Genomic DNA, 26,083 nt, shown 5'->3' on the forward strand with positions numbered 1-26,083 from the left:
TCTCCACTTTTTTTAACTGCAAATAAATGCCAGATAACTTCCCAAACCTACGATTAAGTTAAAAAATTGAATTTTCCTTTTCCGCACTCCTGCTGTCTCTGCACCATTAAAGCTTTCTACAAGCTTCCAGAAATGTCACAGCATGTTTTGCACTTGTGCAACACTCTTCGAAAAAGAAATGCCCTCCTCTTTTCACCAACGGGAGAAATTTCCCATAATATGGCTGGCACACATTGAGTAATGAAATATGGAGATTTGGGAATCAAGCTAAATGATAATTAATTTTAATTAAAAGCACCCTGTAAAGAAACAGACAAGCTGTAACATAGTATAGCCTCCTGGAATATTTTTTAACTAAAGAAGTCTGCATATCTAAGAATGAAATTAAATGAATGGAATAAAATGTGGCAATATGAAGACATTAATTAAAAACTACACCACATGATCTCTTCCACACTGCAAACATAACGTTCCAAGGTGCCAGGAGTTCTGAAGGATTTCAGCAGTTCAGGTAGATCCTCAAAAATGTGATGGAAGGATGACATATAGAGAATATCTGGTGTGACTCGTCTAGCTGCCAAAACGCACCCTTCACTATTGTGAGGAATGAGCTGGGGAGCAGCTACAAGTATGGGTGAGAGACATATATATGTAGGAGAGTGCAGGAGAAATCTGCAAGATTAAGATCTAACCTTCCTCTCAAACATCTGTTACAAACTTCCTGAATTAAGTATTTCTTGAATCAGGATCTCATAGTTCAAGTTTTATATTTTTGGCTCTACAAAAAGCTTACTCACCCTTTAAGGATCACTCAAATATTCATCAGCCCATAAAGTTAAGTGCAGGTTTAGGTGGCAATTATTAAATTCTTTGCCATCACAAAATTGCTTGTTAGATTATAACACAAACTAAAAGAGCAGATGGTTTACAGATATTGTTATAACATGTCAATTCTGCTGTGTAGGCAAAAAAGAGCATAACTAATATTTCACAATAGCTTTTTACTGTAGATGGGACACCCTACGGTAAATTTTGTTGTGGAAAGAAAAACTGTGAAATATTTATGAGGCTTTCCAAATTCTTTAGTCTAACAGGCCAATAAGGTGATAAATATTCAGGGACAGATATGCCACAACCTTTCTGCATTATTCCTTAAGTGAGGACAAAAGCTGAGTAATGAGGTCAGCACTGTGCATAGCAGACCTTATTATTTGTGTTACCAAAGGCAGATCACAGCTAAGCAGTGCCTTTACATTAAATATTCCCAAGCAGCCATTTTATGATGGAATATTTTGCATGGAAAAATTATTCTATCACACTGGACGTCAAGTGTGCTTTTCGCTAGCTCATTGTGCCAGCTCCCTCATTCACATTCAAAATAACCTATTTATTATGAAATGAGCATACACTCCAGCTGTGTGTCCACAGAACTGCTGTTTGGGAAGCCTTCTGTATGAAAAGTGCTGAAATCAGCCTTTTCTCTCTAAGTTTGTCTTATGAAAAATACTCCCCTGTTTCCGAGCACGCTTTTATTTCAGCGTCTAGAGACTTTCACGTTTCTAATACTACATACATAGATTTTTGAGGCATAAATTACCATGACAAGGATGCATTAGTTCAGACCCAACTAGAAAACAACATCATATTTTCTTTTTAAGATATCAAGCATCTCTTTCTCTGTTTCCAGTACACCAACAGATTAATATCCTTCATTATTTTAATGGATTGAGCAAGGTAATCAGTGCTCCTGGGAAGTGCGGTGACTGACCTGTTCTATATCACAATAGAGACAGTGTGGGTAAGCAAGGAGCTGGCATTTAGAAAGAGCTCGCTTTTTGTATTGCTTTAATTAGTGCTTACTGAAATACAGTATTACATTTCTGTAAATCCAGCCTGACAGAAGCATAAAGTGAACACAACATATCTGAGGAAAATCAATGAGATCTCGCTCATATTATTTCACTCCCCTTCTGCCTCTGCTCTGGGTGGTGAACATCCTACTGACTTACGTAGAAATTACGAAAACTACACACGTCTTTTTCATTTTGCTTCTTTTTTACTCATCGGTCTTAACCTGACAGATCCAATAAAGACATTGTTACACAACCAGTGGATTATCGCTGAAATCTGAACAAAAAGGATTTATTCAGTTTCATACATCTGCTTGTGCATGACGAACATCTGGCATTTAAGAGCATTTTATATAGCTCCAGATGTAGAACCTTCTTTTGACTAATCCTGGTCTCCTGTCTGTCCTCCAAGCCCGTCGACACTCTAGGGGTGACAGGGCCTTCTCCTGCTGCGCCCCAAAGCTCTGGAATTCTATCCCAAGAATATCACAGTCACCTTCCTGAGCTCTTTCAAATCCAGACCCAAAACCTTCTTTAGAAGGGCTTTTATGTAACTGGTTCTGTGTCTGCCCATTTGCTTTCCCGCTGTATTACAAGATCATGTAACTCTGCTGTCTCCTCTCATTGTGTTTTGTTTTCTTACCGTAAAAAGTGCTTTGGGAAGCCACTTTTAAAGGTGCTCTATAAAACAAAGGGTATTATTATAAGTAGCAGTAGTAAAGAATAGAAGCGCGATGTCTGGGAAAACCAGAAGACAATGCATCAAGGCACAATTTCCACTTGCAGTGCTTTGCCTGCACAGCATAAGCGTGGGGTGTCTCTGCAGGGAAAGTGGGTCTGGACTGCATCATTCTTCAGTCTCCCTCATTCATTTCACTTCTCGTGGGAGGATGGCTCGTTTCAGCACCCACCACATAATTTGAGGAAAGCCAGGTCAAATGATGACAACGCAAAAGTGATATGTTTTGCTTACCAGCTTCTTGGATATGGGGCTTATGACCCCATAATCTAATGAGAATGTGCTGATTTTCATTCCTGAGTTGCAGGAATCTTCATTTCCCCCAGATAGAAACTTGTCATCTCCGGGATGAAGGAAAATTGTTTTCATGCAAGTGAAGGCAGGTTTAATTTGAATGACTGGGCTATCATAGTTTATCACACTGGTTCTCTACGAGCCACCCACCATGATCCATTTTCTCATAATTTGAACTATAAACCTAACTATAACAATAAAATAAATTGTTTGCTCATGCAACACATAGCATATCTTTCATTTTTAATGACCCAGAGGAATCCCACTTGGAGCGCAGGCTTGGTTAAATCTTCTAAAATGAACCCAGGAGGAATTTTGTCACTGTGCCCATAACCACACTGTAACTCCAAATTATACCAAGCACAACAACATACAGGTAGGTTCCATTCTTCTGTTGAATTGTTCAGGAGCTGCCTTCTGCCAACAGTATGAACAATCAGGTTTGCAGAGCATTAGGGGAACAGCAAATGTGAGGGAACTCAAACGAAAAACTAGCAACAAAATAGCTCAAGACAAAGTATTTTCAGAATTAAATGGTGTATATCTACCGGCGACATTCTTGCGCAGGTCAGATAGAGACGGAACTCCTGCTCGTCTCTCCAGCAGGGAGAAGGTCAGAAAAGAAAGGTTGCAGTCTAGAAGAAGTGCAAGCTTAATTATGTCTGAGATGGAGTGTACTGGCTGTCAGTCTGATGCACCTGCCTGACCGTGTGCACAGTAGCCGGACCACACAAATAAATAAACTCTCAGCATCACAGACCACGAGGTGTTGGAGCTGAGCTCTTTACATAGGCCTGTCTGTTATTCTAAACTTGTGTTCAGCTTGAACAGCTCACAGGGGTTTTATGGGAATATTATATTTTAATAACAAGTGCAGTGCACATAGCAAATGTAGATCTACATGTACACTATTTGCATTATGTTAAATATATAAGGAATTTGTAAAATATACAAATATAAAATATACTCTCCATTTTGCCTGCTCTGTAATGCACAGTTGATTAATGGAATTATAAATTATAATAGAAATTTACAGAGGAAGGCTGAATCCTAATCTTGCTCACTTCTGCTCTCCTCCGTATGTAAGTCTCACACCTGGCACTTCCCGAAGTGCATCTCTCTTATACCCTCCTACCTCCCCCTCTGCACTCCTGAAGCAGCTCCCTGACTCATTCCACACAATCGGAGAGAGAGGTCTGGGCAGCCTCTCCCTGCTGACTAGGCTGTCATTCCCTCAGCCTTGTGAGCTACACCAAATACACTCTGCATACCTCATCTCGCCTTTATTAGGATCTAACCCAACTACTGAATTCTAAAATACCTAGTGCATTTTAGATATTTATCTGAGATTTCAAACTTAACAGACATGTCCTCATAGAATGTAATCCTAGTAGTTTGGTTGGACCCTAATCAAGGCAGGGAAGAGGGGCGATTTGAATAGTGGACTTTATTGGGGTAACACACCTTGCGCCTTGAGGAGAACGACAAGGGAAAGACAAACTAGATAGATGCTGCAAGCACGATGAATGGGGTGGAGGGAGGGAGAGAAAATGAAATGCAAGCAAGTAAGTGTGATATTTACATGTAGAGAGGTGGAAGAGGGTGAGATTAGGGTTTGCCCTTGTCCCGACATTTTAAGTTAAAACTCCATTATTTTAATTTTATCCACACATTTTCTAACTGCTTTGTCCAATATAGGGTCATGAGAGGGCTGGAGCCTATCCCTGCATGCAACAGGCGTAAAGCAGGATACACGCTGGGCGGGAAGCCAGTCTCTTGCCGGAAATACACAGGCACAAACACAGACACTCACACCAGGACCAGTTTTCCTAGAAGCCAATTAACATACCAGTATGTCTTTGGACTAAAAGAGGAAATCAAGTGCCCAGAGGAAACCCACATGAACACGGAGAGAACATGCAAACTCCATGCAGATAGCACCCCAGGAAATGGACCCAGGGTCCCATGTCTGAGAGGCAGCTAACCATGCTAACCATGAGGCCACCTTACAATTAAACTGTAAAATTTCATTTTACAATTATTTAATTTCTTCCTTACTATTCCAAAATAAAAAAAAATATTTTAAAAAATGAAACAATATTGGATTGGGTGTTTTATTTATGGTTCATGCAGTTTATTTTTGATTTTTGACTTCTCACAGTTAGGCAGCAGGTAACTCATTTGTTGAATTGCTGTACTCTGTAATTAAACCCATTGCAAACTGTACTGCCAAGGTGCACGCCATGGAAGTAAAAATCTGTTAATCGACCTGGTCTGCCTGAAACTCAAAAATGAGTGGAACAGAGACAATCAGTATCTGACTGCTTGTCGAAGCTGGACAGATAGCAAAGCAAGACACACGCTTTTCCGAAATTCTCAAAGAGCTTTTCCAAATCAGGAAAACGAGACGGTGAAAGCTGATTTTCAGTTCATCGGGTTTGCAGCGCTGCGTGCCACATCAGCTTTTCCTCTGCAATGCACAGCTGAATTTTAGCACGTCACTTTTCAAAACAAGACCACGCTGTTCTGCAGAAACAGTGATCCTGGAGAGTCACGCAAACAAACAACACCATGACATTACGCAGAAATGATTAGCAGGAATCTTTCTGCCTTTGTGCAAACACTTACTGGGTCACACACATGTAAGCCACGTTGTAGATGTCACCATCAGAACTCACAAAGTTAACAAATTCAATTTTTCCATTCTCCATTTTATATTATATTAAGAGCTTCACAGCTTTCCATGCGTGTCGTGTTGCAGTGTTGTATGTTGCAAAGTACTTTTTCACTGCTACATGTTACAGTCCTTCCATCCATTGTCAAAAACCTCTAGTCCAATACAGACCTGGAGTCTAACCTGCAACACAACGGGATCCTCTCAGGTATAGTAAATTATGGTCTGACCTCATATTTACAAGTAATGATCTCTGTTTTTGGTGCAATAACTCACACCTCCAGAAAACACTATTTTTCATAATCATAAATCCCTCACCGGTAAATTCCCCTTTCTCTGCTTTACTTTGGGAATAACAGTAGGCTTCCCTTTCTAGCTCACATCTTTAATGAGGATGATCTTCTCTGATACCAGGACTTGTAGTCTTAACAGATCCACCTGACTCTTCGTGATTTGTTTACTTGTATCTTCGATCTGCAATGCGTGGCACCAGCACCCCCTGCAGGATGAGGCTGGCTAAAGCACAATCAGCTGGACTTCAGGGATTTCCTCTGTTTATATCTTTCTATTACAGGTTTTACACAAACCTTGAGCAGCTGTTGCTGTGTGGAATAGTGGAATAGGAATTTGAATGCTACAGATGAGAGTTTTCCTGGCACAACATTTAGGATAACATAAATTTGGCTTCCAAAAATCCTGATCATCAAATGATACACTTGATCTTGTGTGTATGCTCTGTATGCCCTGCGCAGGATGCACTACAGGAACCTTTCTCCATCTGTTCTAGCTGTGGCCAGACGTGACTAGGTTTTGAAAACGGATCTACTTTTTCGGAAGGTTTCTTCTGCAGTGTCCACTGTCCTCAATATTCAAGGTCCCTGCTGCTGTCCTGTGGTGAGAAAGGTGGGTCTCACCAGAACTAGAAATATTTTGGCGTTGCTGTTGGACTATCCATATCCCCTCTACAGACATCACTGGATCCTGGCATGCCTCGTTATCATCCATCCAGTATCAACTTTTTCCAGTACAGGGTCGCAGGGGAGCCAGAGCCAATCCTGGCAAGCAACAGGTCCAAGGACGGACACCCTGGACGGGATGCCAGTCCTTTGCAGGGCACACTCACACCAGAGCTATTTTTCCCAGAAGCCAATTAACCTAGACGTATGCATTTGCACATGGCGGAAATGTCATGACTGCACATAATCAGACACAAGCCCGTAAAGACCAACACATTCCCACGAGCACAGATTCCTACAAATGCCAATGCACAGACGAATTATCCAAACCACGTTCCCCGTCCTGCACCACGCCCTCCTACTACCTCATACTTTAGGACTGCTCCCCTGCGCCTCAACGCTCAGTACTGGGATTACCAGTGGAGCTCCCTGTTCTCGTTCTCGACATCGCCTTTATTATTGCTAAACCTCTGAATCCTCAGCTTCCTGACCAGCAATCCGACCCTAAATATGATTCCTGACTGCTCGATTTGGCTGAGTACACCTGGCTTCCTTTCTTTCTTCTTTCGGATCTCGACCTGTGCTACTTAACAGTTATCACATACAAACTCCACGCAGAAAGCACCCACGGAATTGAACCCAGGGCCCAGAACCGCGAGGCAGAATTGCTGACCACTGTGCCACCTTGCCACCCACCTTGTTATCATTAATGTAGAAGTGGCAATGGCCAGGATCCAAGGTGGAGGCCTGGAGTCACTCTGATGCAGAGCTGCTCCTTCTTTTTGTAAAAAGGAGGGGCATTATATCAATGCTGGGGGGGTGTGTGTTGTGGGGAAAATATTTTTGTTCAAATAAATATTCAGATTTATAGCGAAGCCATGTTAAAAAGAGAACTGACAGCCACATTGAACATCTTGATGTTGGTTGAGAATCCCAGTAGTGTTCTGCAGCTCTGGTGTAAAGGAGAGATCCAGCAGTTCCTGACAAAGTTAGAAATTCTTCACTACTGACAGTAAAAAGCAGAGAATCTTCTACCAGTTGAGAAAAGTGTCAGTGAAGCCACTCAGTGTTTCTGTGGATCTCTGTTGCTGGGATTGTGCACTCTGTGGCATGTGTGTTCAGCTTTTTAGTGAGTGAGTCATATCCTATGAGATCAAGATTCTTCCTAGGGATGAGAGATGTTCTCCTTTTCTCCTTTTTGTGCTTATGATGAGAACTGACACAATCAATTATGGGCTCTCTGTTTCCAAACATTTCAGACACACAAAGCATTCACAGAATAGCTTTCAAAAGACACACCTGTGATCTAGGGATAATTGATATTGTGCAAGCAATTTTGTTTCTATGCGGTACATATATGTTTGAAGTCTAATTCATTCTGCATAATTCATAGTATAAACCTACTGCATACTGCTAATTCACATAGGGGATAAGCAGACTGTCACTTCAGTGCAACGCAGAATACGGCCAGGCTATTATGTGAATGAGTAAAAAAATACAGTTTAGCACTTCTGACAGTAGTTAAAAGAAACTTCCTTAACCTTAAGGTCTCAAAAGAGCATATATTATTATATTTATATATATATATTATATTATTAGCACAGTACATGCAGTACTTTAAATGTAGCACCTTGCACAATAAATCAACAGAAATTATGGTTGAAAATCTAATGTTATCTGTATTAAAAACGTATGTTCCAAGGCTGTGCATTGTTTCAAATAATAAACATTTATAAATCTGACAAAAAACAGAGATTCTCTATAGTTTTTTAAAAGAAGTCTACACTAGCAGTGGTAAGTTACAGAAAGTTGTACTTTTTACATATTCTTTTACTAATTTGAGAGCACTGCATTTTTACACAGACATATGATACAACGATCCAACTCAACCCACTGAAAAGACAATCGGCTCTAGGACCCTGTCACCACTGAGAAAGACACCACAGATTTCAATTTAATTTAATAGTGATGTAATGATGTAAAAATATCCGTATTTTCAGTCACCCTTGCCTGTATAAATGTTGCAATATACTACAGTATATATGACATCACAATCCCTCCCATAGTCAAGTAACTCACTTCTAGTTATATACTGGTAATAATTCCAGTGCTTATTTTTCCCTGGAAGTAAACAGAAATCCCAAAACCTGACAGTAGGATTAGGAGACAGCAGATATGGTTTCAGATATTGTATGGTATGACCATACTCATTGGTTGAGAACAGGGCTTTCTTCTATGATCATTGACTTCATCTAACTACATATCTCCAATCTAGCTTCAGAAAATGTCTTTTGATCTGTTCTGCAGTGCAAAGCTTTTCTCAAGCTTTTCCTCATAATTATCTGAAACTGAAAAAAATCATTAAATTTGGAGATACCCAATTAGTTTTCTGGTAGCTCAGCCAGATTGTAATAACGAGGAGATAAGATAAAGAATATTAAGGGATACCATTCTTAATATCCTAGAGTTAAATCACCTGGCTAAGGAAATAACAGCCCTGTCCGTAGGGTCAGATCTGCCATACACCCCCACAGAAAAAAAGAATTAAAGGAATCTAAAAAAACTGATGCAGATTTCTTCAATGATAGAAATATTGGAGCATGAGCTTTTTGTGACCGAGTCTTTTTTGGACATGCAAGGTTTCAGACGAATACTGGAGAGAGTACACTGTGGATTAGAATGAATGAGAACTGCAAAACTGGCAGGCAATGGAATGAAAGTCAAAGAATTGGGTAGCAGCACAGGTAACAGACCCTAGCATGGTAATGAGAAAGAACCTAGAAAATGGAAGTAACACTTTGGTTACCCAGAAGGAGTAGGCTGAGGCCCACTGCACTGACACAGAAGCAGAACTGCATGTGGCAGTGAGATACCACTTAATGAAGTTGTTCTGGCTGAGGGTGGATGAGGATAAATGAGGACAGATCCGATGGCCTGGAGGAAAAAGAGTCTGGTGCACTTGAGAGGCTGTGGGTAAAAATTTGCTGGGGGTGGTGGTTTAGTTGAGGGCCAACGCTATGCCGGTTGGCCACCAGCCAAGGGGGGAGCAAAGGGGTCAGCCGTGAGTGGGACACGGGACCTGGGGCAGTGAGGGCTATGAACGATGTGGCCCAGGCCCAGGGAAGATGTGGAGTGAGGTGGGCATCAGAAACTAGGGGAGCTTCTTCGTACTTAGGGACAGCAAAAACGAGGATTGGGGAAGGGGTAGATAAAGATAGATGGGGCTGTAGGTGTTGTGGTTCTGCCGCTCCGTTCAAACAAAAAGGGAGAGAAGTGGGGGGAGAGAGGGAGAGAGTGAAACAAGCGGGGATTACGGAAGAGCACAGAGGGAGCAGCTGCTATTGTACTGGAGGTCCAGGGAGGGTTGATGACATCAGGAGAACTGGAAGCAAAACATTGCAAGTGCAGGGAGTCGATTTTTGTCTGTGAAGAGTCTGAGGTTGGAGAGATGCTTGCTCAACAAGAGGCGAGGACGCGACTCGCAGCCTGGATCAGAGGAGGAGAACAGTGGTCGCATCACCAAGCTAGAAGACGGTAAGCGGGAGAAGATGATGAGGCACAGGAACAATAAAGGTACAGTAAGCTCCAGCAACATGACAGACATCCGCCTCTGACAAGACCTAGAAACGTGCTAGAAAAGATGCAACTTTGAAATGACCTAGCAAAGTCGTACACAGCAGACGAGTATTTTTACAGCATAGAGCGGCCGGGAGAGATTACAATTTGACCTCCTCACGTATTTCTGTTTAAAACTCCTTTAAGTATATAACTAGCCAACTTAGAATCACCAAATGTTTTTAAGACTCCAGCACGCACCTGGGAGACAATGACACACTCAGACATGTGCCTTTGACAGGCCCACCTGCAGAACTGTTCATCATTTTTGAAGTTGCGAGCTCCACAGTGTCTGATGGGAGCACTGAGCCTCTCACAGACCAAGTGTAGACACAATGGTCTTTTAAGGACAAGAAATCCAAATTAATCTCCATGGCATGATGGTATCTTACCAGCTTCTTAAGAAAACAGGAGATGTTAACTCTTCCAGCAGTTGCTCAAGGCAGAGGTAATGAAATGAAAATAATGAGGTAAAAAAAAAGTGGAATAATCCATGGTTTCACTTAACTAACTTGTTAGCATTCTTCGAAAAAGCAACAGCAGTAGTGGTTTCAAACAGAGCATTTGTTGTGATATATTTAGGTTTTCAGAAGGCTAGAAGAAAGCTTTGGAAAAAAAAGGTTCTGTTCATTGACCTTGGTTTTTTTTTAAAAAAACTAACTAACTCTGTGATTACCTCTCGGTCTGCAGGGTCACTTTGGAAGGCTCAACGTTAGGGTTCTCCCACTCCATCTGGGGGCAGTGCATGAAGTAGCAGAGCGTGTACAGGGCTTCGGGTTCCCAGTGCACGGGGGTCTGCTTCTGGTGCAAAGGGGTTCCGTTGCTGTGGTTCTTTATGTGAAGAGGCTGAAGATGGTGCATGGCCCGTGACACCAGGTCACCTGCAAAAGGCACAAATAATACTTCAAACTACAGCGGCAAATAAACAGCAGAACAAAAAACAACCACAGGTGAGAAAATTAAGAGCGAAGTTTAGAAGGCAAGCTTGGCCTTTTGTTTATTGGATTAAAAATATGTCAAAAAGATTGTCTGGTAACAAAGCAGTGACAGTGGAGAGGTATTCATTCCTTTCACTGAAACCCTTGTGGCTCATGTGCACAGAGCTGCAGCTGAGGTTGCCCATTAAGTAGACAATGAAATGCACAGGAGGTTAAGGCATCCAGGATTCATCTGGCTTGGGCACAGGGGCACGAATAGATAAACCAGAAAACTTGGACTTGTGCTGATAGCAGTGGGTTGTCACGGACGTCCAAAGGGACTACCCGAGGGCAGCAGGAGAGCGGAAAAAGACCCATATGCGTAGCGGCGAGACGGGAAAAAGGCCCGGGCTCGTAGTGCAAAGAGTTCAGGAATGCCGTATAGAAACCAATGCCCTCAGGTAGCGGACATGGGGCGACCTGGTGCTTGGCGGGTCTCAGGACATCCGAACGTCAATGCTCAGCCCTGGCAGAGTGCAAGACCCGGAAATATATAGCCCAAGGGAAAGAGAGGGACCGGAAGGACAGCAGGCAGGAAACTAGGGACAGGACAGAGAAGGAGCGCCCTCTGGCTACAGAGGGCGTGACACGGGTGTTGTGGTCGTTATTTTACACTTTTTCTCCCAAATCAAACACAATCCAAAAAAGTGCCAGTCTCTCTCAATTACACAGGAACCTTCTTGAAAACCTGTACAGTACAAACTTATTTACTGTACTTGTGCTGTATGGTAACCTTACATATCACTGGAAAATCTTGGCAAACTTTCACTGGGCCACATTTGCCCTTCCTGAAATAGATGGAAGCAAATCAAATATTTCCTTATTCTCTGCATCTGACTGTAAAGCAAAAATATTACACTGACTAAATATGGACTGCTTACACACGAGTAGAATTAGATGTGTTATATATTTTCTCAGTCCTTACAATTAAGAACCCCATGGGTTCCACGGATGAAACAAAATACAGGGGTGTGCACAGAATATTTTTGATTTTCCTTTTTTGTCCATCTCATATACTGATTTAGCATTCTTCTGGTGTAGAAAAAGCTCCAGGAAAAGAAAGCTTGGCTTTTGTCCACTACAACGAGCAGTCCTTTAACCCACCTGTCATCAAGGTTTTATCTGGTCAACGGACAGAGAATGTCCTGTTCAACCTGACCATACAGGCTGTAGCTAGACTATCCTGAAAGCGATCATATCAACAGAGCAGAATTGCAAAGGCGAGAATTGTTAATATAGTATGTCAGATGCTGTTTGTTATTCTGGAGAGGAGAATAGATGCTGTTAGTTTTTTTTTTTTAAACTGTCTGGAGAAGTACACCATTAAACCCATCTATGTGTTTATTCTGGGAGAAATGCTGTTAATTTGAAGGAAAGCTGACACAGCAAACTGTTTCCCTGACAATATTTGAATGTTCACAAAATGGCATGCCTTGTTTTAGAAATCTGCTGAAAAAATGTGCTTTGCATTGCTTTACATTTTAATTATTTAAAATGTATCTATTGTGGATATGCAGCACTTCTGTGTCTGATGACCTGAGTTTGAATCTACTTGTAGTTGAAAATGAATCTGAATTCAGGTGATTCCTACTGTATTTAGTCTTAATGAATATTTAAAAAAGCACAAAACATGTGTCAGTTCAGAAAAGATGAGAGGAATTCTGCCTTGTGATTTTATTTTTCAAAATGTATTGCAAAATTCTATTCAAGGCCATTTTAATCTTTTCCTAAAGAAACAAATGTATTACCCTTAGAATGTTAAAAAGGTAATAGGAACACTCAATCTTTTAATAATGATTAAAATGCACCACTCTCGTTTGGTATGTTTATAAGGTCATGCTTGAGGGTCATGTTGCTTTTACACACTAAAGATGAAGAGATTTAACAGTTTTTATTTTTTGATTGCATCCTCATAACTACAGCCATTCCCCATTAAAAGTAACAGTGGATTGGCACTAAATCCTTGTTCTGTTATTATCTTAAAAAGACACATCACTGTGTTTCCAGCTGATTAAAGAAAGATGAATATTTAGTAGTAGGGGTGTAATATTAACTGAACCTTCCAAATTCTCTGTCCCTGTATTGGAATAAAAGTGGAGAAAATGTACAAGGAGCTCTTTACGTATATTTCCACAACCTGATCTATACTATTGAGGTTTGCCATGCGACTAATCTTTATATATTTTCATTGGTCGGGAGCCAAGTCAATATACATCCACCTTTAGGAAATGTGAGAGGTCATGGGTAGGGTGTTTCAAGGGAAATGTGATTTTTTGACAGATCATTTATGGATTCCTAATAGTGGATTATAGTAACCATGTCCCTATCTGCACTGTGTATGATGCTACTGTATATAAGCAAGGTTTTCATATTAGTGTAAGGAAAATGTAAAGGTTATGCACAAGGTCATTTTTATACAAAACATACTGTATATGATTTCCTATTTGTGTCAAAGTGTAACCATTGCCATATACAGTATACAGTATTTCAGCAAAGGTCAGAGGTCATAGGTAAGGTCAATTTTTTTTTTTACCAGAGCATATAAGGCAGGAGTTCCCTATTCTGGTCATGGAGACTCGCACACCTGCATTTTCATTCCAGCTAAGAGTAATTACCTAATTGAAGCCTTAAAAAAGCTGCTTGATTGGTATGAAAGCTTATTAACAGATTTGTTTGTGTTTAAACAAGATAATATTGTGTTTAAACACAAACCTTTTTGCATTTAAATGAGATAACTACATTAAAATGAGATACTGTTTGCACTTATACAAGATAACATTACGTTAAAACATGATAGTTTGTGAACAATACTGCCTACTATATTGATTAATGTCTTGCAATATATATGCAATAATATTGTCCCACTCAAACTAGCACTGGCTTTCTGAAAATGATTTACATAAATATCACCTAGCAGTTTTGAATTTATTTTAAACTCCACCCTGAAGCTGACAAACACAACAACCACTGCCTAGGAGTTCACTTTCGTATTTTTGTCTCCCAGAATCACGGTTTTGTCTGTCTATGAACTGTTGACCGTAAAGATGAAACAAAGACTCAGTGCACTGAGCGAGTTACAGAAGTGATGTCACAGACCTCTGACACCTGAACAGTGTAAAAAGCTCTGCTGGGTAAAGGATCCAATCCTTTGAAGTTGCCAGCTATCTAGGGAGTGGAGCTGTGCACTGGGACTGAATCCCGGTAAGACCAGGGAAAGCTCCACTCCTCACACAAGCAAGCAGGACTAGGAATGTCAAATCAGTGCTTGCCTGATCTGCATTAACTGAAAGGCAGAGCACAGCTATTTGAGATAACTGTGGGCAGAACGTACCCATGTTTACTTCACTGAATTCTGCCAATGGTGTTTGTCCATCAGCATGTTGAGTAGCTTGTGGCGGCAAGACTCGATAAACACGTCAAATGATCTGTTACTGGAAATTCATTAGGAGAGGGGGAGGGTGTCAGGGGACTAACAGCATTTAAGAAAATCATCATCATACCAAACTTTGGTATGGAAATTTTGATTAAATGTTAATTCCGGTTTCTTTCCTTGCGATCAAATTTGCACATTTACAGTACTAAATTACAGATTAATCAGACCTTTTCCAGCAATTAGGACAGACAAATACAATTTAATGAGAAGAGCCCCTGAGAAACAGATCAGGTTGCAATGGCCTGGGTCTAAATTAATGTGACTGCCATCTTCACATTTGACTTATTCTGGACTGCATCATTACTGAGAGGATTACGAGAAACCTTGCCAACAGCAAAGCTGCAGCTAAAGACCTCAAATGCCATAATCTAATCAAAAAGACGAAGGAAAAGAACATTTTTTTCCATTCATATTTAGTCAACCTTTTTTCCCCTTAGGAGGAGAATGGGAGCTACAGCAAATAAACATTTGCCATCTGTTACAGCAAAAAATACAAGTTAACTGTTTTTCCTTTCTATTTTTAAAATTAACCATTTTTTCCCCAGTTTGTAAACTCTTTTTAGTTACTCAAGCCCAACTAGCACTGTAACCCTGCAATGACTCGAGCGAGATGAAGAGCACACACTGTCCTTCAAGGGCTGTGTGTTTGCGATGAGTGCAGCCCTCCTTGTTTGTGATGGGATTTGATTTCAGTGACTCGCAGGCTCCAACTACTCCCTAGACAGCAGATGACTACCACAGCAGAGTGTTACACTGTTTCAATTTCAGAGGGCAGTGACATCCAATTACATCCAATTAGCCAATTACAGAAGGGATTAACAACAATTAACAAAACAAAAGCAGGGTTCTGGTGCCAACCTGAGGTCAGCTACTGTATCCCATCTCATCAGTTCAGTTTATTTCTCACACATCATTTCATTGCAGTTGAGCATTTCACCGTCATGGGAGTTTCTGAGCTTTTCCTGCTATGCATAAAGTCTTAGGTCACTGGAGTGGCTTAAGAATAAGAAATTGAATGCTCTTGTGTGACCAAGTCATGAATCCGATTGACAATTTGTAGAATTTGTAGACTCAAAACTGCTGTCCGTAAGCAATCCCCAAGCAACTCCAAAGAGCTTTAGCAAGAAGAGTGGGCAAACATTTCACCAGGTGGTCATGCAAAGTTGACAGAGACTTTTACAAAAAGACTTGTGCCTGTAATTGCAGCCACCAAATATTGAGTCCACATGGATGAGTACATATAAAATCAATATATATCTCTTTTCTTTACTGGTAATTATTTTACCCTTAGGAATCTTCAATCTGAGCAAGCAGGTTTCGGATAAAATGTGAAGTTTTAAAAAGACAGGCGTGCAAGATTTTGTAATTTCACAGAATGGAATACCATAAGGAGGGTCTGAATACGTGGTATATGGAATGTGTTATGTGAAAGTAACCAAATGAAAATCAAATTCTGAAAAGTAAGGAACATAGTAACAGCATGTGTGCCATTTACTATCATCCATCTGTCCTCTATGTGAAGTCATTTAGTTTCGGTAAAGGTCATGACAATCATGCATATCCCTTAAGTGGAAGGAACAAGGCAGGCCTTCACCCAAGCTGGGACACCAGTACACGGGCACACACACAATTTACAGACACAAGTTAACGTGGCTGGCATGGCTTTGGAAAGGTGAGTGTAAACTATGCGAACTCCACACGGTAGATGCCCCAGTATAGAATTTAACCCAGAAACCAACACGATGAGGCAGCAGTGCTGACTGCTACTTTCCCACTACTGTCAATGAGTGCTAATTGTTTTCATGGCACATGACAATTCTTGTTCCTTGGCTCACCGCTGCCTTTTGGGGCAGCTGACCTACGATTCAATGGCATTAGTTTTGCCCTTGACAATTAATCACCCTCATAAGCTTTTAACTATAGCCTGGAGCTATGCATGATCAGATTCCTGTTATATCATCTTCTCGTTTTAGACTGGGTGTTCTTTGCAAACAGGCAGAAACCAAACATTTAAAACAATTAAGACTCTTGTCAAAACTGTGACCTGTTTATAAACTTATTTTTATTTTCTAAATTGATACTGTGACAATGAAACATAAAACCGCTATCAAAACAACAAAGAGGGCTTCAGTCTGTAATTAGACAAGACGCTGCAAGATACAGGCAATTCCAAATGTATTAGTTGGTTGCAGGCAACAGGGGTAACATCTCTTCTCTTGTAAAACTGTACCATTGGATCTTTAATGTAATATCTCACCCCAAGGCAGCGCCTTAGCCACATTGCCCCTCTTTCTCTCCACACAGGGGCAAATGTTTCAAGCTGCAACAGACACTTTCAAGCAGAAAGCTTGGCAAGAAAGACTTGAAAGTCCTACAGACAATTTGCTCTATAAAAAGCTGTGCTGGCCAACAGCAAGTGGCCCAAGTTGGTCAAGGCAGTGTTGAATTGGTCCACGAGAATGCGGCATTGCTTAGATTCTCACGCCAATCTCCAAAGCCCATGCAGGCAGAGCGCTCAATCTATTCATTAATTATGCAAGTGCTTGTCCTGACACGCAACATTTACATTAAGATTTCCATGCATATCATTGGAACTCATGGACTTTCATCATTCAGAGCTTTCTAGAGATATCTTCATTTTTACACTATGTAGTTTGTTGGCCAGTCTGGAGTAATAGGCTTTTCATGCTACATTTATTTTTTTAGAACATATTTTAATGTCCAGCATGCAATTTATTCTATAGCCAGCCTTTGCAGTTTGGAACTACAATTTTAAGACTTGGCTATAGAGGGTGGCGAAAACCGAGACGCGCAGCCACGTTCCTCTGACACACCCACCTGCAGAATCTCTTTTCTATTGACATGCTGTAAGCTCCGCAGAGGCTGACTGGATTACTGCTGCAGGATGGAGGAGTGGCACAGCTCTCAATGAGGTCACTACAAACCTGCATGCTCCGAACAGATGCTGGTCTTTGCCAGAAAGCTGAGGACGTCCTGGGTAACTAATCCCATCCCTATCCTATTGTCTCCCCGCCTGCTGGAATTCTCCTGACTGGGGAAGACCTGGTCAGTCAGCAAGAGCCATGACCCAGGCTCAGGGTAGCCCCTTTGTAAACTGCAGACTTCAGCCTGAACTCAGAGCGAATGCCTGTACTGGCTAGAACATACAGAAGCCCACTTAAGAAGACAAACACCTGAACATTTTTGCAACTCTGTATCCACATTAACAGCGCCACTGGTTTTGAATGTACCTTTAAGAGATCAAGTCACCGAATAGCAAGAGAAGTATATAACACGCCATTTGACAAAGATGCCTGAAGAGGGAATCCAGAAATTGCATAAGGCTCTGAAGATGGCCTTCAAGAAACAGAAAAAACTGTTATGCTGGGGAGAAAGGGTACCTGAGAGGACTGTGCAAAGTACATGGCTTTGACAGGTTCAAAAAAGGAGAGAACAGAGCCATGAAATCTTCAAATGGTGTGTGCAGCTCAACTGGGGATGTGTGCAAGACAGGCTGAAGACACAGGAGCATCAGCATTATAAGCAGGATTAGGCACTAGCATACTAAATACCTCAGAGCTTTGAGTGCAGAGCTGCACCGAGACAGGCAGTCAACTAAGAGGACTGCAGATTTAGCATTACGTAACAAAAATAACTTTCTTTACAAAGTGTTGGGCATGAAGGAAAAATGGATTATCCCTGTTTCATCACACCTGGGAAATGCATGTTTTGTAATTTCCCCTAAGATGAAAGCAAAATAACAGCCCAAGCACTTTCCAAAGTCATTTCAGTTAAATACTGATTAGTGTATAAATGTTGATAGAAATTATATATTGATAAAAGCTTAATCATCTAACATCTAATATCTAACTCAAGACAAAAGCAGGTTTAGATCCCAGATGCTGTACATTAAAATAAAAAAGAATCTTTTAAAATCCCACACATCCTTTATTTAAATAATTTAACACTAACAGGAGGCCCTATAGAACCTCGTCACTTCACCAACATTTTTATCAAGAAAATGTTATTAAAAGAACATGGCTGGGTGGCTTCACACTTCCATGCTCCTACAACCCTTTGGGTAAAGCATATCTAAAAAATCTTGTTCTGAATTTTAAATTAATCTCCCATAAAGATCATATGAAGGGTTAATGTCCCATTCTGTAAATTAATTCAACAGTACTGCAAAAATATAATGAATATTATCGATACCTTGTTTTCTTTAAAATAATATACATAGTTTGAGGGAAGCTTGCCTGATAGCCATTCACAGAACAGGTATAATTAATACAGTGCCTTTAAAACAGATCGACCAGAGAACAGTAGGAAACAATGCAAACTCTCAGATAAATTTCTCTGACTGGATTGAGGAGGCAGCAGCTGGTCAAGACTGGCTTTAGTTTTCTACTCCAGATAGTTCAAACTCTCCCCCAAAAAAAGGTTTTATGGATGGCACCTTGGGGACAAACCAAAGACGTTCAGCTAGACCCCTTTTCCAGCCAGATTTACACTGTGCCTGAAGATGCTGTCATTGCTCTGCCTAGTGTCATTCATGGCAGTGTAGCACCAAACTTCATCATTACAGTACAGCACTTAATTGCCTCTGAGGAGAGAGATTTGAGATCTTCTGCCTCAGGCAGCATAAGAACTTAAGAAAAGTTTACAAATGAAGCACAGTCCTCTCAGGTACCCTTTCCCATATAGCCCTTTAGGTAGGTAGCTAGTAGTTACAATCCCACATAGTTGCCACTTGTACCCACTGAATGAGAGCAGCGCACAGCTTTTCTCCTGAAGACCAAACAGGGCTCTCGCCCGGGCTCCCAAATGCCATGTCACCAACCACCTGGGCCCTTCGCATAAGCAAAAAATTATCAAAAAAGAAAACGACACCCACTGGGGAAAACACCACAGCCGAGAAAGAACTACTGAAGACTGGTTTTCACTCAGACGATCACGCTTTCCCCAGATCTTCAGGGTGAAACTAGAATCAGTGCGACGCAAGATGAAAGAAGAATGAGTAAGAAAAAATAGATCTCAGGGGTGAATTTATTTGCTGCAGAAAAGGTGCTCCGACGCCCACGTACAAGACGTTGGAGCGCCCACGGAAACCTTTTCCAAGTGGGAGGGGGACTGTGCAGAGAAGCAACTTGGAAAGCAAGTCACATGCTCCCTGGGAGAACAGATAAAAATAATTCTGTGTTTGACTAATATGGTCTTCACAGCAGGGGACTCATAAACATATTCCATCAGAAATACACAGATCCACAGTCTTAGTCTGCAAAATCTTACTATGCTTGAGTGCAAATGACTGTTGAAGGTTCACTCTGTGTGAAACACTGCTTACATGCGGGCTTTATACTGCTGCAGAACCATGTGCTGGACTTATAAATTCGTACTGTAAACGTCTGAGATCTATCTTCTGCTGTGGAACAGATGCAGAGAATGAACTGAACACAACCTTGTGGTGTCTGAATTACCAGCTTTTGCTGAATCACTGCCTGTATCCTGAAGAATAAGATAATAAATTTACATTATCGGGTAGCTTACAAGGAGGAGGTCAAAGTTACAAAGAAAATATAAATTGCGCTCACATCTTTGATTTTAAAGCTAGGCCCTCGCTGTGTTAGAAGTTAATCAATCCCTGGCTGATTATTTTCAGATTTGATTAAACTCAAATAGGTGTACTTTATGTTTTACAAAAATATACTTCTCCGACATAAAATAAACTAGCATAAATGGAGCCTACCAAAATACCTATCATATTGAACAAAGTTTTGGGTCACTGGTTAGTTGATATTGTAACGCATACGGCCTCCATTGCTTGTGAGAGCTGGCTTACGGGCGCGGTGACGTCACCGCCCTTCCCTGTGGATAGCAGGGACCGCAGCCGCCAGGCTAATGGGAGATCTCCCTTTGGCTCAAGAGGCTGGGTCCCTGTTGAGTGATGCCGGAGGCCCGGGTTTGATTCCTTGGCGGTAGGGGGCCGACCTGAGGTGGCAGCGGCGAGGGCGCCCATGTGAACCCTGGAGTGTTACAGTATCATGCCACATGTAGACCCACATGACTCATTCATTTTGAAAGATGAACCTTTGAATCTTAATATCAGAGTGCAATTACACATCTAACATCCACAAATCTTCTAACCCCTTTATCTAATAACAGGTTCAGTTGCAGCAAGCAACAGGCACAAGGCAGGGTACACCCTGGAAAGATGCCAGTGCTTCAAAGGGCAGATACAGAGACACACTCACACCAGAGCCAATTAACCTACCAGCATGTCTCTGGACATGGAAAGAGGAGCACCTGGAGGAAACCTATGTTAACAGGCAGAACATACAAACTCCACACAAATAGCACTCCTGGTCTGGATTTGAACCCGGCACTGTGAGGCAGCAATGTTAACCACTGCACTACCATGCCACTCACACATTGATCAGTGGTTCCAAGATACTGCATATGTAAGACCTCTGCTTTTCCTAGACTCCTACCACACTGTAGTTATCCAGCTAATCCTGGACACTGGGGACACAGAGGAAATTGCCACTGCAGGTTGCCTGAGAGCTGATACAGTGTGTATAAAATTGTGTGTGTTGGGGGGGGGGGGTTTCTTTAAAGAATGCCCCTTTCAATTAAATTGAAAATACTTAATTCTTCCCCAGTGTGGTAATTTAAGCAGCAAGCGATGCAACATACAGTACAACACATAACACAAAAAAAACCCTGCTAAGAAAAAAAGTATGTACAGTACTTTTTTAAGATAAAAACAGAAAATGGACTATAGAAGTCATTGAAAGCAACAGTGTGTATTAAAGTACATGCACATTTGTAGAGGGCGACCCTGTCCAGTAGACATCATATTGTCTTAGGCGGTAGGAGTTTTGGAATGCATCTCCCAGCCAAAAAAAACCTCTCATGTCATCTTTTACTGCCCCGGTCCATTATATGGTGTACGAAGGGGAATGCCCATGTGCAGGTTTCTTGTTGGGTTAGGAATAATGTGGTTATGATGTTTTCTTACCTCATCTCTAGTTCAATAATCTTGTCTAGAGCTCAGAAGCACTGCTGGACTTGTGTTGCCTTTAAACTCCCAGAACTACATGTTTCAGCAGAATATTTCGGATTTGTTGACCTCATTGCATTACCACCCCATCTGTGTCCCTGGATTTCTGAATTCCATAGCTGAGCCAAAGGGTTCACTGTGGTAGCACAGTGTGTACCAGCTGACAGTTCTCCTTTTGAGGTTGAGATAGGAGTTTCTAACTAATTCCCCACAAAAGATCCACCATTATATAACTCATACTCTCTCCTGGCTGTATAGGTAATATGAAATTCTTCATTGCTGTAGATCTGGAAACAGAGGTAATTTAGGTCAATTGACTCAGTGGAGTGATTTAGAGCTCAGGAATGAAAGGAAGGGTCTTCAACTCTTCAGTACAAGGAGGATGTTATGTTGATTTATAAGCTGCCTGAAGTACAAACTGATAAGGTTAAAGATTGAGGAACATGTTTGATAACGGCCTTTCATATTCAAACCTCCTCTTAACCTCCTGGAGACATTTCATATACTTACAGATAGTATATAAAACATTAAAATAACTGATATTATATAACTGATATTAATATATTAATATATTCCTCCTTTAATCCTGATTCTCGCCTCTCTCTTTCAGAGTTTAAAGGGAAAACTGCAACTGTAAATGATGAGTTCATGATAAAATTAAGAAATTTGATTGTCCCTTGAAAAATGTGTGACATTAGGCTCTTGAAAAATGGATGGCTGTACCAGAGATAACATGTCCATGGTTTGATTTTTACATACTGTACATAATAACACTTAGGCTTGCATTTAAAAATAAAACTTTTACACTAACAGAGCTGTGTTCACTTGTTCACTTTTCACACATGTACAGTAATGTGTGCGATAATGTAAACAAAACCTTAAGAACGCTGAACAAGGAGTCTAGAAACTGAATGGAAGGCAATAAGAAATGCAAGCGGCATATTAGGAGACTAAACTGAAAGTGTAGAACAATTGATGTTGTGGTTAAATGGTAGAATGTACTAGGAAGACCATATTTAGAATAATTAGAATACACTTCCTGTTTTCTAAATTGTGTTCTTCATCTCGTCATTCATTGTTTTTCTTCATGTAGTCAGGTGATTGATTGCAACAGCTCAATCCCCACAGCATTCTGGGGAAAGTGGTTAAGACCAGGATCTCCACTGTTACTGAATCTCTGCCCTCTTACAATATCCTACCATTTTGATTTGACCTTTTTAACTGTTTCCCCCACGTTGTCTACAAAATGGAAATGATGGAAAACATCTAAGTCTTTTTATTAAGTAGCCTCTTCGAGATCAGAATTTCCCATTTTGCATTTAGTTTATGTTTTTGCTATTTACTGTACATGCAAAACCATGCACTTGTCTACATTAAACATCATCTTCCAAGTGTTTTCCAGGTCATTAAGTCTATCTAAATCTTTTTTAATTTAATTTGCTTCCTCCGCAGTGTTTTAATAATCCTCCTAATTTGGTATTATCTGCAAACTTACTGTAACACATTTAATAATTATTCAATAATATAGATTAATGATATAAATTGAAAAGAGCACGAGTCACTCTTATATAAATCCACTGTTGTCTATTTGCTAACAAATTCTCAATCCTAACACTTGTGTTTCCCTGCATACCTACTGCCTGCAATCATTTACAGCAGTGCGATCATTCAGTGGCACTGTATTTAACTGGTTCCATTCATATCTGACTGGCAGGCAACATTTTGTTTCCCATGGTCCTCATAAATCCCCCATGGCCCCAGTCAATCATGGTGTGCCTCAGGGTTTAGTGTTGGGCCCACTGATTTTTATCATTTAAAATGCTCTCTCTCTACAGATGATACGCAAACATATAACCTATACCTATCACCCTGCAACTCACAACTGGCAACCCACTGAAGCTAAGCAGGTGTGAGCCTGGTCAGTACCTGGATGGGAGACCTCCTGGGAAAAACTAAGGTTGCTGCTGGAAGAGGTGTTAGGGGGCGCTCACCCTGCAGTCCATGTGGGTCCTAATGCCCCAGTATAGTGACGGGAACACCATACTGTAAACAGGCGCCGTCCTTCGGATGAGACGTAAAAAAACCAAGGTCTTGACTCTCTGTGGTCATTAAAAATCCCAGGGTGTTTCTCGAAAAGAGTAGGGGTGTAATTTCCCAAATTTCCCATTGGCCATTGGCCCTTACCAATCATGGCCTCCTAATAATCCCCCTCTATGAATTGGCTACATTACTCTGCTCTCCTCCCCCTTGATATCTGATGTGTGGTGAGCGTTCTGGTGCACTATGGCTGCTGTCGCATCATCCAGGTGGATGTTGCACATTGGTGGTGGTGGTGGAGGGGAGTCCCCATTACCTGTAAAGCGCTTTGAGTGGAGTGTCCAGAAAAGTGCTATATAAGTGTAAGCAATTATTATTATTATCTTTCCCCTATAATCTTCTGCCTCTTTCACTTATGCCTTGCCTGTGGCTCTGGTTGACATAGAACTCCTTGAAATGAAAAACATTTTTTTTGGCTGACAACACATTTCAACTGGAAAAACAGTTCACAGTAATGGTGGATTGCTTTCCCATTCGGGCGTCAGCCGCAGTCAGAAATTTGGTGGTCATACTTGATCCTCTCCTGTCTTTTGAGCTTCACATGAAAAAGTTGACTAGGACATCTTTTTTCACCTTAGAAATATTGATGCCGTTAGGCATCTGTCAATATCTGAAACTGAGTGCTTGATTCATGCATTAATATCATCAAGGCATGATTTCTGCAACTATGGGTTCCCTAACACTATGTTGCAATATATACAAAACTCTAAATCTAGACTTCTAACTCACACCAGACCCTGACAGCATATCACTCCTTTGCTCAAGTTTCTACACTGATTGCCTATAATTCCACATATTCAATATAAGATCTTGTTACTGACTTATAGGGCTCTGGATAATCCATCATACATTTCTGATCTCCGTTTCGGGCTCCACTCAGTGGAGGCTGGTCCTTTGCTCATTGTACCTAGAATTAAAAGTGTGGCACTATTGGTGACTGTGCTTTTTCTGATGCTCCAATGTTATGGAATGCCCTTCCTCCAACTCTTCGAGAATGCAAAATCTTTGACTCTTTCTAAATCTAGACCTAAAACTCACCTTTTTACTAAGTCCTATGACTGACTGTCTTACAGTTTGTCCTGTATCTTCTTTGTATCTGCATTTTATTTACTTTTATTGTATTTTTTTCTCTTTTCTTCTTGACTGAGGGAAACAAAAGCATGCAGAGAAAACCCATATGAACATGGAGAGAACATGCAAGCTTTACACAGAAGGAGCCACATTCTAGGACTCAATGGTTTAAATAGAACTCAAGTTAAAATACTATATGTACTATTTTCTTTTAGGCATTCATATTCATTTTCAGGGTTGTAAGAAGAAATGTTTGAAAAACTGCTGATGGCAAATAGTGGGGAGATTTCTTCCTCTACAGCCATTAGTAATGGTTGTTTTAAAGGATATTGTATAAATTGTAAGAATAGAAGTATCTCTATTTCTCTGGGTTTAATTTGAATGTACACTTTATGACCTTCCATCAGGATTTAAATCAAGCCTTTACTGACATTTGTCAATAATACTAGGGCCTTGCAGCTTTAATGAAACTCTGTTTCATTGCAGGAGGTTCTGGACAACATTAGGGCTCCGCAGCAATTTCAAAACAAATTCAACAGCCTTGTCCACAAAGCTGGATTCGCACGCAAGCTTGGCTGTTGAATAAACAGCTTTGCACATGGGATGAGAGAGCGACACTATGGGCGGGGGTTGAGGAAAATGCTCTTTTCTTACTGAGCTCAGCGATGCTCCCCACGCGTGTGGCTAGCAGTGACTGCTCAATGGTCCTCAGCTCCGACTGGCTGTACATGTGGACATCCCCAGACTTGCTGGACCTCTGCTGATCCCTGTGCAGATTCAGGCTGTCCGGCAGGGAGAGAACCCCTGAAATTACACAGAAGATGAAAAATAAATGAATGCTTAATAAAAAAAAACAGATAGCGACAGACTCCATTCATTCATTGCAGAGAAAATGCAATTATCAGATAATAGGGAGAGTCTATCTCAGTTAGGCCATCTTCAAGCCCACAGATAATACAATCATGGAAGACAGTCATCATCTACTCAGATGGATGCCAAGAGAGTGAGAAAAACCTTTGGCTCTTACAGTATCGTTACTGTCACTAACGATCTACTAACAGCTTCTGATTCTGGTTCTCTTTCTATCCTCTGTCTTCTTTATCCTAGTGCTGCTTTCGACACTGTTAAACATGATATCTTACTTTCTCTTCTTGAGACTGCGTTTGGAGTTTCTGACACTGCTCTCAAATGATTCGAGTCTTGCCTCACTGAGCACTGTCACTTTGTCTCTCTTGGTGGATTTAGGTCTGAAATTGGATTTGTTCAGTCTGGTGTTCCTCAGGGCTCGAAACTGGGCCCCCTTACTTTTCAGCATTT

General features: G+C 41.0%; 1 protein-coding gene across 1 annotated transcript in view; it reads right to left on the reverse strand.

The window, feature by feature from the left end:
* Window positions 1-26,083, reverse strand: part of LOC148829911 (ankyrin repeat- and BTB/POZ domain-containing protein 3-A) — a 164,552-nt gene that overhangs the window by 25,185 nt on the left and 113,284 nt on the right. The window contains exons 2-3 of the mRNA XM_088923777.1: window positions 25,421-25,570; window positions 10,805-11,009 (exon numbers count right to left, since the gene is read on the reverse strand). Of these exons, the coding sequence (XP_088779903.1) occupies window positions 10,805-11,009; window positions 25,421-25,570 (355 nt within the window). The remainder of the gene's footprint in view (window positions 1-10,804; window positions 11,010-25,420; window positions 25,571-26,083) is intronic.

This window comes from Atractosteus spatula, chromosome 8 (genome assembly GCF_055471065.1).
Source record: "Atractosteus spatula isolate fAtrSpa1 chromosome 8, fAtrSpa1.hap1, whole genome shotgun sequence".
NCBI lineage: Eukaryota > Metazoa > Chordata > Actinopteri > Semionotiformes > Lepisosteidae > Atractosteus > Atractosteus spatula.